General features: G+C 40.7%; 1 protein-coding gene across 3 annotated transcripts in view; it reads left to right on the top strand.

The window, feature by feature from the left end:
- Nucleotides 1–1,163: 1,163 nt before the first annotated feature.
- The window catches only part of cadm1a (cell adhesion molecule 1a), a 389,469-nt gene continuing 371,656 nt past the window's right edge, over nucleotides 1,164–18,976 (top strand). For all 3 annotated transcript variants that reach the window (XM_056443457.1, XM_056443460.1, XM_056443458.1), the window contains exon 1: nucleotides 1,164–1,254. In XM_056443457.1, coding sequence (XP_056299432.1) covers nucleotides 1,182–1,254 — 73 coding nt within the window. In that variant the 5' untranslated portion in view covers nucleotides 1,164–1,181. The remainder of the gene's footprint in view (nucleotides 1,255–18,976) is intronic.

Genomic DNA, 18,976 nt, shown 5'->3' on the forward strand with positions numbered 1-18,976 from the left:
TGAAATATGTTGTGCACCTGTACTTTGTGTGTGTATGTGTATGTGTGTGCATTTGTTTGCTTACCCTTAGCTGCCATAATTGGTCCTCTACGTTTTGATATGGCAGCATTATTTGTAGCAATTTAACGGTGGCACACTGCCTCCCTAAATTACTGAAATCTGAAGCAATCTGGATATTTGTAATCAGCTTGAAAAAGTCAGTGTGTATTAGAATTAAAAAGGTGGCTGGTATTTCATTTTTAACCCAGTTAAATGTTTCTCATCCTAAGTCAGGATGGTAAAGTCATCAACACAGCGTGGGAACTCCATTGTATATTATGTTTCAGAATGCATTTTCTGCAACAAAAATAAAAAAACATACTTCAGGCATTCTTCTTCTTCTTCTTCCACTATGGGGAATTAATGACCAGTTCCCGTATATATTTTAAGAACCTATAACTTCTTGCGGCTACTTTTTCCTTTATATACACGCAATAAAAAAAAAGACATAAAAAAAGAGAAAAAAAGCAGTTTTCAAAGCAATAAGTAGGACTAATATGGATTTTATTCCAGAGAGTGAGCGAGACCGGCTCCCAACAGGTTGTCCCGCTCCCTCTGGTCCCTGAAGGACTCTCTGGTTTCCTGCCTCGGTCAATGCAGCTCGCTTTCTGGTTCTCACCTGTATACACAGTGAAGATGGAGAAGACCTGTTGGTGGGGCCCCTTCGTGGCTTCAAAAAGACTATATGCCCGCCCCGCTAGTCTGAAATGTGGCCCACTTCAAGTGGGGGAATCAATCAGTTTTTTAACTGTCCAAAAGCCCCGCCCCCACACACACACGCACACACACAAAATAAATACCAAATAAAAATCTCAAAACCTGTTGTCAGTTCATGAGTGACATGATCATCACAGGATCCATCATAGGATCCATCCAATAGCACACGCACGCACACACGAAGAGCACAGCGTTAAAGCTATAGTTTTTCTTCTTCTTCTACTTCTACATTTTGAGTAAATTCAAAGAGTCGTGGGGTATTAAAAAAAAATCTTTAAAAAAAGGCAACACGAATGTATTAAAACTGCCAAATTGAAATGAACATGATAAATAGTGCCCTCCCTTGCTCGCATCTCATTAACTGACTCCCGATGCAGCTATAGGTGAAGCTGCCTCTCTCTGCCATACTGAAGCAGGTGTCCAACATGGCGATCACTGGCAGCGGTTCTCTCGCGACTATTCTCTTTTTATTCATGTTTCAAGCGTCTCTTCTCAAAGGTAGGACTTTTTTTGGTTTACAGTATATTGCCCAAAAATGGAATACGCACACTTTTTTTTTCTCTCCTTCCGATATTCCCCGTGAATGCGGACTCACGAGTGCAATTATGTGATATTGTAATCAGCAATTGTTTTTCGTGGCGGTGCGTTTGGGTGCATGATGATGTTGCTGAGCAAGTAAAAAAAAGCTATAACTGTCCGTAAAGTTGAAATGCAGAACGAGAAGGAGCGAGTGACTGTCTCTCTCTCTGTGTGTGTGTGTGTGTGTGTGTGTGTGTGTGTGTGTGTGTACAAACAGGCGTTACAGATACGTTGTTTAGGAATACATCACTTTGCTCAGCTCCCCATTTATAAATCGCTTTTTTTGTGTGCCGCGACATAGCTGGCAACTCTCCCATGGAGCCGGTTGTGTTTGCAACAAGAATAGAACAAGAAGAAAAGAAACCACCACCAAATAGCGTGGTCTCGTGTCGCTCCGCGGGCGCAGAGAGGGGCATGCGGCGCGCTGGAACGGGGGCATGTGTCCGGTCGCTCGGTTACTTTTTGTGGCACGTTGTTCCGAACGGGGAGCCCGCGCTGCTGCAAAGCCCCAGAAAACAGCGGCGGAATATAGTGGAATATGTATGCAGCAGCCAGAGTGCAGTTTGAGCCATAGCGCCGAGAAGCAAAACTCCATTCAGAACTCTGGCAATTTAAATGAACGCCGCCGAGCGAGAGATTTTACACACATATAAGACCGGAACTCGGAACATGTCCGTAATACTGAGACGTGTTTGGGGAAATCGGCGATGAGGGTGCTCTAGAATCTGCAGCTATTTGCCAATTCATCTCAGTTTTATTAGATTTTGTTTTGTTTTAACGTCTGCGCTTATCTCGCTGGGTAACGTTATATCGTCTGAAAGTTGTCATTGCAACAAAACCGCAAATGCTCGGTGTTTTTAAACACACGCCGAAGTGAAAAGCACCTCGCAGTCGTCCGGACTACGTCTTAAATTAGCCCCTTTATGCGCGCGCACTCGTGCCGGTAAACAAGAGAAGATTTATTTGCCCGAGATCCCAAATCGGGTTCCTGGCTGTGTTGTTCTTCTCCTCGTGAAATCGAGACTGGATACGCAGTGGCATCATTGCACGGCAAACATCAAAGGGTTTCCGTGCGCGTGTAGTAATCTGAGTCGGATGCTTTAAAAGCACAAAATAACAGAAGGAGGTTACGGATAAAGCTCCTGAGGTTACACCCAAAAAAAAGAGAAAGAAATGTGTGTACGCTTGTTGTGAGTGGTATTGCGAGTTGGCGGGCTGCGGAAACGGGGACACACACGCGTTGTTTTCACCCCGGACTGATGCAATGAAGTCCGGGTATATATATATATATATATGGAGGTGCACAGTCGCTTCGGGGTAGCCTACTATGTTTGTTTTGCGCATTGATATGAAGATGCAGTGAAATACTCGTAGTCGGGGCAACGCACCCCCCTCATCCCCCTCCCTCACCACAGCACGCGCATGCTGTTATATACTAGAGACCTGTTTTAAGAGGGTTACACAATTACACGGTTACACGCGTATACAAAACTGCGGCTCCGTTGGGGGATTTCATGGTGCCGTTTCTTTCCTCGTGTCCTCCTCTGTCACGAATGTGTTTTTTTTTTTTTTTAAACACAAAGTTAAACTCTGTTTAGCCTCTAAACCTTTTTTTTGTCTGCTGAGCTAGAGCCTCTGACGCTGGGATTGACAGGGGAGGCAGATGTCTCCGTTTGTCACATTGTGGATTATCCAACGGGTTTTAAATCCATGACGTTATATCCATTAACATGGGTGCACACTGCTAATGTTTTTTCCCCCTCCCCTATGAGAGGGAGCCACAAGGGAGAAGCATAACACGATTCTGCTGATCTCTGATCAGTGGGCAGTGCTCGTGTGGGCAGTGCTCGCTTTACCTTCACAGGAAAAAGGGCTCCTCTGATTTCAAACAAAGCTCAGGCTTGCACACAAAGCATATCAATTATTTACCTCCAGCTCACGCTGTAGGCTCATTGTGCTAACCACTAGGTGGACTTTTTTTTCTCCCTCTCTCAATAAATATAAATGGAGGTAGGAATTGCGCAGCTAGAGAGAAGGCTGCAGTAGTTAATTTCACCCCAAACTATAAGTTCTATTTTGGCACGCGGTCTCGTCTCAGATGGTCACCAAATCACACAAGTGCTCCAAATTAAATGGATTTACGAGGAAGCAGCTCCCCGCCTTCCTCTGCCGTGGCTTTTGTTTCAGACGATGTGAGTGGATCCAGAGAGTCCCGCAGGAGATGACGTCCCTCCTGTTTGGAAATAAGATAACAAGTGGAACATTGTGTGGGGTTCGTGGCTGCAGCCTATATGCATTTTAACCGACTCAAACATGAAGTCCCAATTTACCATAAGTCTCAACTTTTCCTCATATCTTACATAATCCTATTGTATTCAAATAATAATTTAAAATATACATATATTTCTATGGTATTGTTATTATTAATATATAAATATATAATAATACATATATATATTAATAATAAAAGTACTATAATATACATATATATCTTTATATATATGTATATGTAAATACATGTGTCAAAGTCTGCACACAATCATATAATGTGATTGCAGTCATTAGTTTGGCTTCAAGAAATATGGATTTGTACATTTTAATTCTTTATACCGTAGATGTTTTTTTTTTAAATTCAAAAAAGCATTTTTCAGGCTGGGTACATTTCCAAAAATGTGTTGTTGTTTTTTTGGTAAAAGAGAGAGAATAATCACACTACGGACTGAGATGAGCCAGAGTGCTTGAAAGTACCATGCGTTATTGTGTCGTGAGTCATCTTTATCCAGTTTCTTCTTGGTTCTTTCTGTAAGCATTAAGTAAGTCGAATTGTGTTGCAAATTATATACTCAGAACCCCAGGGGCTTGGTACTTTTTCGGAGCCGTTACTAGAGAGCTTGCTGAGACTTGAAAACTCTGTTGGGCAATCCTTCAGCTTGACAGTGAAGCGGATCTGTTTTCATTTTTCGGAAGTTATGCAACGGTGTGACGCTGCAGGTGTGCGTGTTACATGCAGGGGACATGAACAGCTTGACCATGATACATGTAGGTATATATGGCTTAAACATCAGCTCTATTCTTTTTGATCTTGCATCTTTACTTTCTTGTCTATGTGTTATGACAGTGCGGCAGATACGAGCTACTGTGTACATTTGATCTTTACCAGAGATTAAATACCTACATATTTCTTTTTTTTCATCTGGTGCAAATAATCGTGCTCTCTTCAGACATAGGACAGGGAAAAAAAAAAAAGTAGATCCCTTTGGATCCCATTACATTTTAAGTACATGTGTTGAGTTAAAATCCACCTGTTGGCTTCTGGCGTTGCTGTAGCACCTTTTCGTCGATTGAAAGGCGGCACACTATAGATCTTATTTCAGCGTGAAGACTAATGCATAACTGAAAACATAATTTATTTTCTGCATGCCGGTGTTCACAGTTTTACTCTTTTTATTTACGGCTACATTACTGCTAGTTGCTGAAAGGTCCGTATAGTGACGTCTTTACTGCCTCGTTCACTGTTCAACGTTAATGACCGGGCGAGTGGGTCAGAAAACCACTTGCCCAAAAGTCAATTTTTACTTCCATACAATTAGTTTGACTCATTAATGGTTATCGGACGGAAGATAATTGTCACGTTCAATCTTTATTTAAGGAAATGAAACTCAATAAAACCTCTCAATGCCGAGTCGGAGTTTCGCCCGCAATCTCAAAGCGCCATCCAACCGAAGTCCGGTTTCCAGGATAATTGGAAAGCTCAGCTCCTAAAACTTTATCTTTACCCGCCGCCAGTTTTTTGTCCGGGAGTGGCTGGCTGGGCGCATGTGCACAGAGATGAGAAAGGAAGCGTGGCCGCTCACTCCTCGGCTACTTCCATCATCGGAAGCATTTCAGTTGCCCTGCCGAAAAGCCCATATACTGGTGAGCCCCGTCGTTGTGATTGATGACCAAACTGTATTAATATCGTGGATGTCACGTCTGTCACTCAATCAGGAAAAAAGTTTTGAGAGATCGGAAAAAAAAGAAAACTCAAAATGTATCTTCCGTTGCATACACAATGGTTCTCGGATGTGATCGTTTACAACCACACCCCCTCATGTGACAGCTCATTTAAGATGTGATCTCATGTGGCATGCTTATCCCTCCTCACCCTCGAGCCTGTTGTGCTCCTCGGAGTCATCGCTTCTCTCGGAAAATGAATGATGGGTGCTGTGTGTTCAGTCTGCCCCACTGTCGCGTTTTTTTTTGGGGGGGGGGTCTTCAAAATTATAGCGTTCTAGAATGTCTCCATTTCACGGCGTCTTAAAGTTCCAAAACGAGGAGGTGAATCTTAATATGAAAAGCGTCGGCGTTTCACAAGCGTTATTTCTGTTCCTCGGTTCTTGTATTTGAGCTCGTTAGTCTCGCCTCTCGGTCTTGAGTGACGATCCCTCAGAAGCAGAAGTCGGGATCGCCGCTGCAACACGATGCAATCCTACTTTGGGGATGAACATGTCGCTTTGGGATCCACGCCACCATTCGGGTATCTTATCTGTGCACGCGTGGACACGCTTCAAGATGCACGCTTGCCTTTAAATCTCTATTGCGTTTTGTAAAATAATCTCTGTGCTATGAAACGTCTTCACAGCAGGAGATGTTTGTTGTCCCAAAATGCTTCCAAGGCCATTTTTTTGTTAATACCAGTATTGTCGCTAATCCGGCTGAAGGCTTTCATTAAAAAGATGAATAGAGATTGCCCCGTTTGTTAACCCTGCAGACCGGCACAACACATTGACTTTGGGCAACTCCAGCCTGCATCCGACTCCGCTGAACAGCAGCGGGGTTTGGCTCTGAGTCAAGCTGGTAGCAGCCCTGGTGATGGAAAACAGGTGTGGAAATAGACTTGTTCCCCCTCTGTGTATCCTCCCCCCCCACAGCAGCCTCTCCAGCTGTAATGAAGAACAATGGCTTTATTCCTGAAGGGAGGGCACCCCGAGTGACCCCCTCCTGCCCCCCCTTCTTCTCCCCCTCCTTCTGCCCCAGCCAATCTCCAGTGACTCTGCTGGCAAGCCAACAGATGACTGGGCTGGGTCGCATCTGGCCTCTGTGCACTTAGTGTAATCAAACAGAGGAAAAAGGTTTATGGCCTACTTGTTAGCGAGCCGCCGACTGATGGGGTGTCAAGTAAGCACCCTGCGATTCCAAATCTCTTGAGGGGGGGAGAGAAGGGAGTGGGCGTGGGCTGCAATCTGCCGTTCTGAAGGCAGTTTATAGGCCGAGGTAGCAAATTTGACTGCGCCATGCAATTTGACAATCTGGCTGTGAAATAAGTGAAATGAGTCCAAATTGAGCTGACGGTTGAATATTTATGATCAGATTTGCATGTTGTTGACGTATGAAAGGGCTAGTGAGGTGAATACAAATATTTTCTGAACATCACTTGTAGGAGTCTTGTCCAGCTGAGGCTTCCAGCAGGCGTGTGCTTAAAAACCAATACAGGCTAGTTTTAAGAAGCCAGGATGAGATTCTTAGTAGCCGAGACATCGCAAGATTATAACGCATTCATCTTCTAATCTAGGGATTAAAGTAAACGTGTACTTCTTCACTTCCAGCTTTACTGTAAACATAGAAAAATCCCTCGGCCAATTATAATTTTAAGGGGCACTCCAGTCATTGAACCAATTTCAGATGGTTTCTTCTCGAGATGGCGAGTGCTGCATGGACGGACTGCCTCTGTGGCTCTGGAGGAGCTTTGTCTGGTCAGTCAGTCTTCAAGGTTTTCTCAGCTCAGGCATGGGCACTATAGATTTATAAAAATAAAAAAAAGAAGAAGAAGCCTGTGCTATAAACTGGAGGCCCCAGAGTTCGAAAGACATCCGCAGTTCTTGGAGCGTGACCCCTCACTGGAGACTTATGCCGGGTTGAGGCGTGACTGTTTTGCACAAGGCGGCCGGGTGACAGTACACTTGGATAATGTTTCTGAAAACATCTGAGGCGACGAATAGGCAACGCAGCAACGTCATCTGTACAGTTTTCAGATCCGGAAACCCCATGAGCATGTAATCCATGTTTTAACGTAAAACACCGTAGCTACAGATAAAGATATGCTGGTGACCAGGAGACAGTTACAGATAAATTCAAACGAGTTAGATTAGATTGTGCTCAAAGCATTTAGGACTCCTTTCCTGCCACACTCCATTCTTCTGCTCATTCAGAGAAAAATGCAATATTTTAAGCCTTTACTCAGTCAATGCGGCTGTTATCTTCAAACTTGTTTGACTTGATCAACTTGTTTTATGTCAGTTTTATGCTTTTACGTCAACTTTAGTTTAGATAGTCGCCTGTCTTCTAACTGGATTTGAAGGTAGTACTCCAGTTTCTTTTGTGTTGTCAAATGTTTCTGTTCACTGTGTACGACTTTAAATGGAAACTTAAAGGTGACCGTTCCGTTTCCATTGAATGCAACACACTGCTACACAAAAGCCTCGTCTCACCTCGGAAAGAAACTCAAAATTATTTTATTGTACAGTAAGCGGTGCATGTCGACAAAAACGATTTGTACATGAGAAACATTTCGAGGGTGAAAAAACTACATGGAAACCTTTTGACCAGTTTTTCTCCCAAAATAACTCCATTTTGTTGGCGATTGGCCAATTTAGTGACACAATAACTAGGTTTTGAAGCGTGAAAGAAACGTTTTGGGTGAGTCGTTGCGGGCACGCAATAGAGTTGCGATGTCCCACGAAACAGTTGTGACAATTACCCCGAGAGTTCCGGGAATGTTGGGACCGTCTTCCATAAAATGAGCCGACGCGACCGAGACTTGACTGAAATGCTCGAGATGATGAAAAAGAAAGCTTCAAATTAATAGCGTCCTTGTATAAAATGACATTTAAATGCATCGATTTCCTCACAGAATTCAACCCCTGTGGATTCTACCCACATTCGAGGTGCCGCTGGCTGAATGCACGCTTGATTAAATTGTATTCAGTACATTGCACATTTCTGCAGCATGTATTCCATAAGTGCAACAACTCAGCCATGTTGTACTTGAACAGCGATTCTGTTTTCACTCACTAATAATTTCCACTGTACTGGAAAGGCACTGTTGGGTTCACATTTATAGTCGACCATCACTACACTTGGCATCGTGCCTCAAATTTTTTTTGAGGGAGTTTAGTTTCATTGATGGTGGCTTGAAAGCAAAAAAATAATAGCTCATGTGTGCGAGCATGACATGAATCTGTTGTTGTACTTATGAACCAATGCATTAGGCATTCATCCCTTTGGTGCACCTAGTGGTTAGCACAATGAGCCTACAGCGTCAAGTCATCGGTGGCAAAAGTGAATAATAACAGTCTTCACACACATATATATATATACACTACCGTTCAAAAGTTTGGGATCACCCAGACAATTTTGTGTCTTCCATGAAAAATCACACTTTTATTTATCAAATGAATATAAAATATAGTCAAGACATTGACAAGGTTAGAAATAATGATTAATATTTGAAGAATTAATTTTGTTCTACAAACTTCAAGCTCAAAGGAAGGCCAGTTATAGCTTATATCACCAGCATAACTGTTTTCAGCTGTGCGAACATAATTGCACGGGTTTTCTAATCAGACATTAGTCTTCTAAGGCGATTAGCAAACACAATGTACCATTAGAACACTGGAGTGATAGTTGATGGAAATGGGCCTCTATACACCTATGGAGATATTTCATTAGAAACCAGACACTTCCACCTAGAATAGTCATTTACCACATTAACAATGTAGAGAGTGTATTTCTGATTAATTTAATGTTATCTTTATTGAAAAAACAGTGCTTTTCTTTGAAAAATAAAGTCATTTCTAAGTGATCCCAAACTTTTGAACGGTAGTGTATAGACACACCCATACATAATTGATAAATCAAGGTCATGTCAAGGACACAGACGCTTTCCTAACAGTTAAAACACTCAAAAGTAGAATCCCTATGAGTCCTGCTTGTGGTTGACTAATCTAATCTGCTGACTCTGAGTGAGCCATTGTCAGTCACAGCGAGAAATGTTTTCCATTCCGTCTTTTGGATTTACAAAAGACAACAAGTGGCCTCTGATTGCTCTTTTCCTCCCAGTTTTGAGGCCTTCATCATCTTGCTCCGCCGCGGAGTCACAGGGCGGCATCGCTCGCCGTAATTGGGCCCGTTTTGCTGGCATTCAGAGACACAATGCCAAGTTTGACAATGACTGAATAAGGAATCAATGCATATCATTTGTGCTCCCAACCAAATAAACAATACAGCTGGTGTTCAGCCGTAATCGTCTGAGGGGAAATGAATGCCCTTCTGAATACAATGCAGGTATGCGGCAGCCACCGTAGCACAGTGGGCTTGAGTGATCTGGTATTCTCCCATTTTTCATTTTACATAACACTTCAGCTTGTATTACATTCCAGTGAATTTGCACCTGATGAGACCCTTCAGGCTGATTCACTGTCTCGTATGGAACTGGATCCCTTCTTCCCACTGTGCTCAGTTCCCGTCCTTTTGTCTCATCTATTGTAACTCTGCCTTGACTGATATTTCCTGTGCCAATGCCAGACAACTGCTGCACAATAACGCACCGTCTCATTTCCTTTGTGTCTTCGTTGGACGATGCGGAGGGAAATCTTTACCTGCTCAAAAACAATGGGGCCCTCCCTTGTTCTGAAATTGTACATTGTACGCCTGCGAAGCGCCACTTAATTCCATTTAGTGTCGCAATCGGTTTCTCTTTTGCGCTGGAAAAATATCTGGTAATGGCTCAAAAACCTTCCAGAGTTACTTCCTGTTTCACCTGTCATTATTCACGCGGCATGTTTCTTTACCAAGGATGAACACGGAGTTATTGCAAGTAAAGGGCATTCTCAGACGGTGCCTACAAACGTTTTACACACGAATCTGGGATTGATCAATATTTTGTCGCCTGAATCTGTTCGAAGTCTGAACTAATTTCCAACTGCCTCAGACAAACGATGAAGGCCCGACGCAAACCTTTTAAACTAAATGCTTTAAGAAAGGCTTTAATAGACTACAATATTTAAAGCCGTTAATCTACTAATGCATTGGACAGATGTATTATATGACTATGAAATCGAAGCCCTTTCATGCTCATTAATTATTAATAATGAATGTCAATTTAAGTTTTGCGGTTTTAGACGATCACATTTATTTAGTTTTTTATAGCAGTAGCCAACTTTAAAAATTAATAGTGATGTCGTTAGGAAAATAATAATGTCAATATCATTGAATGGAGTGAGATATAAAATCAATTTGTGAAAAACCTAGGCTTGGATAACAGCAAACTAATTGCACAAGACTTCTACGGCCGTTCAGGACCAGTTGTAAACTGTATTCGTCCCCGAGAGAAAATTCGACACACAAATGAGACGTTTATGTTAACGTCAAAGCGGTAGCAGCCAGTGAAGTTCTAACATAGTGAAGCATCGCGTGGGTGTCACAGCAGGTAATAAAAAAGGTTCCTATCCAAAGCCCCCCACAAAATAACAGTAGCAACTTTTTTGGATTCATCAGTAGCGCTGTTGCCTTTTTGGTTATTGCTCGGAGCTCGTGAGCAAGTTGTCAGGTTCTGTTGCCTCTCGATATGATACAAAAAAACAGAGTTAAAGCAGAAATGGCGTGTTGGCATCAGAAATGGGTTCTTTTGCCCAGTCAGTCTTTTCAACATTTAGTGCAGTTAGACATATCTTATTGATGAAGACTATGAAGAGGATGTTCAATGTGAACTCAGGGTTTTCCTAACTCACAAAGCGCCTTTTGATGGAATGCTATGCTTGCGGCGCTCGGCGCTGCAATGCCAAGGCTCTCTTGCAGTTTGGCCTTCTAAAATCGAGTGTCTGTAAGGCGAGATTTGTCTGTGAATGAGTAGCTATGTGTTTATTAAGACTGAGATGGAACATTTTGACCTGACAATTTCCTCTTCAATGGATAACTTGCGACACTTTACAGAAGATGAAACATCTCTATTAAAATGCCAAGATAATTTTTTTTACCAACGCCCCCCCCCCACAGATATAAAATAAGACTGTTATATAACCACTCACCAAAGATTGAAATGTAAACAAGTTTTTGTTTTTATTTTGAGCATCTGGAAATGAGTGTACATTTGGTTTGTTTATTTCCTGTAACACAATTAATCTGGCCCTGGAAACAACAAGATTCCAGCAATATAGGACAACCCACCCCCTGTTTTCCATCAGCCTCTGATCTGACAGTCTTTGAATCCAGTTCACTGCAACTATCCTCTTGCCCTCCTCTCCCTTGAATATGGCACGCAGTAACATTGGAAAATGATGTATATTTCGTATAAATCCATCTACAAACAACAAAAAGCCACAAAAATGAGAACACCTGTACTATTTGACGTTGCATTTCTGGTGCTATAGTACAGATAAGTTCCACAGAAAAAACGTTGACAAAGTTTTGGTAATTTTTCGATTTAGGGGTTCTAATAGATACAATCCAGTTTGATAGCAGAACATATTTCAGTTGTCTTGTATCTGGTTTTAGTTTTACTCTCTTATCTAGAGCCGGCCCCAAGCACTCGCATGGAGCGAGCACTCAGGGAGAAATCCCATCTTGCGGGGAGGTACAGATACCAATTTGTCCACCAAAGGGAGTAAAAGCAGAGTGCCTGCATGCCGTGCTCGCACACAACTCTAATGGACGGACGACACTTGGAACCCAGGCCTCTCTGCCAGGTCATGGCTCTTTGCTGTTTGACCTTAGGACAAGCCATTAAGCTGACGCTGTCCAGCCTTCCATCCATTACACGTTATTTGGGCACACCACTGTTGTGGGCATTTTGATTCCTACATGAGTTTCCCTTTGCCAACCAGTTAATAAATAATGTTTGTACTTTTTCCTACTAATTATCCTTTAGCAGTAGACCAAATGCAGCGAATATGACAGATTCATTGAATGTATTTTAACTCTAAATCTGTCCTTCTGTACACATTACATCTATTGCACCTGTCCATCCTGGAGAGGGATCCTCCTCTGTTGCTCTCCTGAAGGTTTCTTCCCTTTTTTTTTCTTTCCCCTGAAGGGTTATTTGGGAGTTTTTTCTGATCCGATGTGAGGTTTTGGGGCAGGGATGTCTATGTGTACAGATTGTAAAGCACTCCGAGACAAATTTGTAATTTGTGAAATTGGGCTATACAAATAAACTGAATTGAATTGAATTGATGGGATCTGCTTAGTAAAAACAGGACATTGGTGTATTAATGTATTTTGGGTATTTGAGAATTTACACATGGTGTTACCTGCTACCTCATCCCAAACATACTCAATTTAAGCAGCGGATCTAACTTTTAAATGAGCTGAAATGCTCGGTTGGAACATCAATAAGCTACTGTTTATTTTAGGGTTCACTGAAAGTTGTTTAAAACAACCTGGGAAGGGTATATGTCTCGGGCTGAAAATAGGAATGAAAGAAAATGTTTGAACCCGGCCGCTTTCTTCTCCCAAAGCAGTCCCCGCTGCTTTGAAGTGTGTAGTGTTTGTTGGGCTTCACTTGGCTGTCAGATTAATACCTTCTCGACTAAAAACGAAAATGTGTGAAGGACCAGTTAATCCGCATACGAATATTTTCTGAGGATGAGAAGCCACGAGTCTAGCATACTGTCTGCGTATTGATTGGTTGTCTGGCGTTGCAGAGTTGACCTGACATGACCAGGATCATCTAATTCCCTCTGCATCGCTGATTGCGGAACATAATCGTGGCTTATTTTAACATTTCTTCTTTTGAGTTACCAGATGTGCAAAATGGCAATAATCTGTCAAGCTGACGAAAACATTGCATCCCGAATCTGGACATTTCAGGGGCCAATGACCTTTAAAAAAAAAAAAATACTGTTTACTTGAGGAGGCATGTTTGTTTTCCCATTAATAATTGATCAGTGAGGAAATTATGTTTACTTATTGTGTGAGGAGGTAAATGTTGTCAGCTTCACCACTGACGTGCGGCGCTTTACAAGTATATTTATTTTAAAGCTAACTGGGGTGACAACATATCCAATAATGTCAAGCAGTTATGAACATATTTTGTATATCCATCCATTTGCAGTGGTGGGGACGAGGCCAAGTAGACATACTTAGCAGTGGTACACAACAATATGTATAAATATCTTCTATATAGCGATTGTATTACCTCTCCCTATTGTAATACCTTTTTGTAAACATACTTGACCACTAAGAATGGCCCTTGTAAGTCTACATACAGCAACTTCAGTACTCCATAATCCAAGTCTCTGGGTAGCCAAATTGAAACCTAAGAACAATGCTCATCACCACCTCCACCTCCAGAGCCACTTACCACGTCACTTTACATCATCCATGTCATCTCTCACCTGTTGAACAATGTACGTGGAGGATGGCGCTTTGCGCCACATACATTATGTAACCTCCTACACCAGAATGATTGGCCAATAATTATATGCTTAGAAGGCAGTAATCGTGCTTCTTGAAAGCCATATAGAACCTTTTATAGCTCACGTATTGTAAAAGGCCTTTATTTGCATATATCACAAGCTCCTTGAGTAAGACAAGACTGTGTGCTTATGACAAGTTGATAGTTGAAGTCTTAAAAGAAGCAAAAGTCAAAAAAGCTTACTTGTACAATGAAGACCCACTTATTTGGCCTTTGTCATCCTGTTCAAGCGGCCTGAACAAACGGTCTCATGCAGGAAGCGATATGAGAATCCACGATTTGTTGTTACGTTGTCGTACCCATTCATTTGAGATTATCCAATATTTTCTTATTCTCTTGGGTTTACAAGTGGTCCAGAGCATAACGGAAACATCTTGTCTTCATAGTCCACGAAACGTAATGGCACATGCATTTAAAATTTGGTAATGATTGCATCATTAGATTGGTGGGCTAAAGCAATACTTTGGGTCAATTAATCCCACTCAACAAATCCCTAAATCATATTGCCTGTGTTCAGCTTCCGAATGCGAACATAGTCCTACATGCTTTTTAATTTCCCTGCAACGCCAATACTGACACTCTGAATTGTTCAAATGTTTACTGCCGATTTTCCAGTGTCTATCAGAGCGTTACAATCAACTTGAGTATACTTCTGTAGATTCAACTGCACATATGTATGGAGAATTGTTCAGTGATTGCTGGTGTCCAATGCGCCAGAGATCTTAACAATATTACGGATGAAATACAATCCACTCAAGGTTAAACAAATCACATTTTTGAGTAACAACTATATTATTAGTAGTTAAATCGGTAAGCAATCGGTGAATTGTGTTGTTTTTTTATTTGGTAACTTATAACCACTGTGGACCATCAATAATATTAATAAAAAGGAGCCTAGTGTGAAAGAGCACATCAGACAGTAAAAATCAATTCATTGCGTCCTCTGTCTCCCACAGATGGTGCCACTTCAATCTCCTTTCCATTTTGTCACGCTAATGTGCTGAAAGATGACAAGGGTGGGTCATTTCAGAGCAAAAATAGCAAAGGCTGAGTGTGACGGCCATGTCGGGTTGCCTTCTATTTTGTCTCGCTAATGTTTGGAAAAATGACATCTGTGGGTCATTTCAGAGGAAAGAATTGCAAAGGTAGTGAACTGTGACTGCCAGTGCAGCGCTGCTCCATTTCTATGATTTGATCTCCTGCTATCCACTGTAATAATGGGATGAATCCTGAGAATTGTATGTAGGACGCCAACATTTTGCCAATTAATCATATGGGGGTCACATTAATTATTTAAAACTGTGAGCTCTCTTCTAAAGTCTTAAAATGCCATACACCATCTGGGCACTAATGCGACAAGAAGGAGATGGCATTCTTGTTAAGTGAACTAATATTCATGAACATTCTAATATGATTTTTTCTTGGAAATTGAATTTTGCCTCATTGTGAAACAAGTTCATAGACTAACGAGCATTTTTGTTCATTGCTATAAGTGTGCATCAAATTGTAAGTGATTAGTGTGAGTGTCAGGGCCTTTACATACATACAGGAGACGTTTTCTTTTTGCGTGATTTATTTGCACTTCAACTTAATTTTTCTAATTGGTGAATTTTTTAACAGAATGCCAATATTCTAAAGCAACAATTTTCCAAAATAATATATATATATATTATACATATGTATAATATAAATGTATACATATATATGTATATATATGTTTATACAATTAATAAATAATTGTCATAATTAAATATATATTTATTTAAGAGTTTTAGTTTTTTTGGAACGAGATTATAACTTTATTCCGGAACAAGGTTTATTTATTATTTTGTTTTGTTTATAGTTATATAGTTCAAACCAAGACGGCAAACTTTATTACTTCTTTCAACCTTGACAAATGAAGCGCAGACCAGATTTACACTTTCCGTTCTGACCTTTAATAATAAAAGCCCATGACATACAAAATGAGCAGGTGATTTATTCACATTTTCGAGTTGTTTATTTGTCTCTCCCCAGATGCTGAAAGGCCTTTAGGGATATAATACAATACAAAGAGGTTTTTAAGATTTCTATCTATTTTCTTTACATATTTGGTGTCCTACAGAGAAGTGTGTTAAAAATCATTATTTAAAAAAGATTTTTCTAAATTGACATTGATAATAGGGACAGTGATTCATTAGTAAGCAATGCTGAGCCAGGCTGATAAATATTGGCTTTGAGTGGTTGTTTAAATTTAATATAAAAATGACCTCAATTAATCAGGAGACAACAGGCTTATTGAGTTCTTGGTTTTAAGGCCCTCACCTACTTTAGCCCTCACTTATTAAATATGGCTGCAAGATTACAGTAATTCAAGTGAAAATTCAATAACAGAGACGGCTATAGACTGCTAAGTACTTAATTTTCTCTTTTTTAGATGGCTGTGTTTGGGCCTTACAAATCTTTTGTATTTGTTTTTCTTTGACATAACGAAGTCTGAATCGTCTTCCGGAGATTGTTTTGTGAGTTTAAAATGGAAAAATAAATGTCGCCAATTTTCATTCCGGCTAAAGGTTTTCCATTTCCACTTGTGCTTAGTCATTTCTACCGTCTTAACATTTGAGTAAATCAACTCTTTTCTTTTGTGAAATCTTCGTACGGTATTTTTGTTGTGGTACTGAAACTGAAGCACTACAAGTTCTAAAAGGACACCCATATATCTTGATTTAATGACTATAGCATGTGTCTGCCTAAAAGGAAGGGTTGCACCCATATTAATTACTTTTTAGACCAGATCAGATCATTATTAAAAGTTAATTCATGTTGCAACATTTTAAACTAGTTTAGAAAGTATTTGGTTCAGGGTTTTACTCTAAACCTAGATTACATATCATTTGTTTCACCAAAATGTTAAATCCTCATTTAAAATGTGATCATCCTGCTATATTCAACACATAGCTTTTTGCCATGGCCCCTAAAAACTCTGCCCTGCATTTCTGATAGATTATGAAGTGCCTTTTTATGGCAATTTTATTTTGAAGTCATACCCGTTACCCTGACAAGACATTATTGGACTGAAGAAACCGACTCTGTTGGTCAACTGAAGGAAGACAAACTTCTATTTCTTCTGGCTATAGTTTTTAAAGCTCCTCTCCGACCCTCATTATTCACACGGATTGAAGCTACTGGGACAAGAACCAGTGTTTTGTAAAAGCTGACACGGCCACTTTTCTATATGATTTTGAGTTGGTGCCAGAAAATAATGTACCATGGCTTAGAGACTGACAATGCGTTTCCCACTGAAATTAATGAGCAGTTGGAACAATTGGACATTGTTTAATGGAGGCTGAGCTTGGGAAAAGAAAAGAAGAATGTTGAGAATGTGCAAGGGTAGTTTTGCTTCTGTTCACATAGGCAGTGCGTGATGACCTTCAAGGTTAAAGTTGGACTTTAAAAAAAAAAAGACATTTGGTCGATGCCCATTGTCTCATGAGCCATTTTTAGAGTTGGCTATTGGATTATGTGTGGGTGCTGCTTGGCCTCGCGGTTGCTTAGAACATGTTGGAAATCAGGAGTGTTGGTTTAAAGTCATTCTTTCAAAGATTTTCCATCTTTCATATATGCTGCCATAACTGTCTTTATGATATAACAAGGTCGTCGCTATGCTGATTCTCGTGTTTTTTTGTGTGCAGAATCTGGCGTGGCACACAAAGAATACACACAAATGTCCTTACATGACGTCCATTGTTATTTTTACACTGTTACTCTATTAGGTGTGTTCATTAAAGTATATTATTGGCGCAGGATTGCATATGCGAGTGATTATTTTCGCAGCAGCTTTTGAAATTAGCAGCTCCGACACACCTGTGTCCTCATTGTGCTCTCAATATGACCATCACTCTGGACACGACGAGATGATTCGTTCACGAATGCTCCACAGTTGGATACATTATTTGACACGCTGAGATAAAAGGAAATCATTTATTTGAGCCCATGAGTTGCTTCACAATGATCGTTCTGCTTCAGAGAGAAAATGAATCGATGACAATTCTGTCAAGCAAATGCCGAATACATTTATTTGTAAAAATACAGTGGCGTTACCGAAATGATTTTAATTGAAGACGGTGTTTGGTGTTTTGATTGCTTGTTTGATTGCTTGTGGTTTGAATGGCATTTGATTTATTTTGTCAGTCTTTTTCAACACAAAACTGGCGTTGACAACAATTTATTACTGGAAAGTCCTCCCAGTTTTAATGAAAACTAGAGGATGTAAACGTCTTTAAAAATTTTTTTCAAAAAAAACAAAAAAACAATCACAATACTACAGCAAACGTGCTAAAAAACTGTTATTACATAACTGCTGGCTTTACTCGACTGTGTGCTTAGACAGACTCGGTCACTGGTAGCTCGCACTTCCTCTGAAGTTCTGTTTTGTATTAAGGTTCCTGCATGTGTGGCCCAACAATCAGCCCACCCCATCAGAAACACGGGCACAATGGAGCACCCAGGATAGTCTTTGAGCATCATCAGTCAGGCCTGTGGAGAGGCTGCCTGGTCATTTCCCCCCACTCGCATTGCCATCAGTGTAGCATCACCATGTTGCTGCGTGGCATAAATAGTGCATCAGTCAGCCTCGACACTGTTTTCACTACCTGCCTGTGAGTGCATGCGTATGCATAGCCTGCAGTCATCAACAACAACAACAACAAGGCAGACACAGTGACTAGAGCTGACAATCCATGGATATTACATGTATTTTGTAGAAGAAGCGCTACTTTCAATTCACAAACCATGTTTTATTTTTTATTTTGTAGAAAGTGCATTCACGCTACTAAAAAGTAAAAGTAAAACATGTGCCAGACGGTTTTCAGATGCCACATTTTCTTTTTCTGCTTGTCTGTTGAAGAAAAAATAAACACTTATTTCCTTTTTTGTAAAATATTTTACTCGGGGGGGGAGGGGGGGAGGCAGAAACTGGCTAACGTCAGTATTCAGTTACTTGGTAGTGTTTAAATGGCCTTAGTTATTATGAATATAGTTTTCTATGAAGCTTATAAGACATATATTATAATTTATTACAAATGTAATAATGCTGTTGTTCTCCCGATGCTAGCTTTGTGGAGCATAGCGTGATGCCGCCACCACAAAACGCTGCACACATCTCGACGTTTAGACTTGTACCTTTCTTTATGTTAACTTTGAATCGGCGGA

Source organism: Pseudoliparis swirei, chromosome 3 (assembly GCF_029220125.1).
Source record: "Pseudoliparis swirei isolate HS2019 ecotype Mariana Trench chromosome 3, NWPU_hadal_v1, whole genome shotgun sequence".
Classification (NCBI taxonomy): domain Eukaryota; kingdom Metazoa; phylum Chordata; class Actinopteri; order Perciformes; family Liparidae; genus Pseudoliparis; species Pseudoliparis swirei.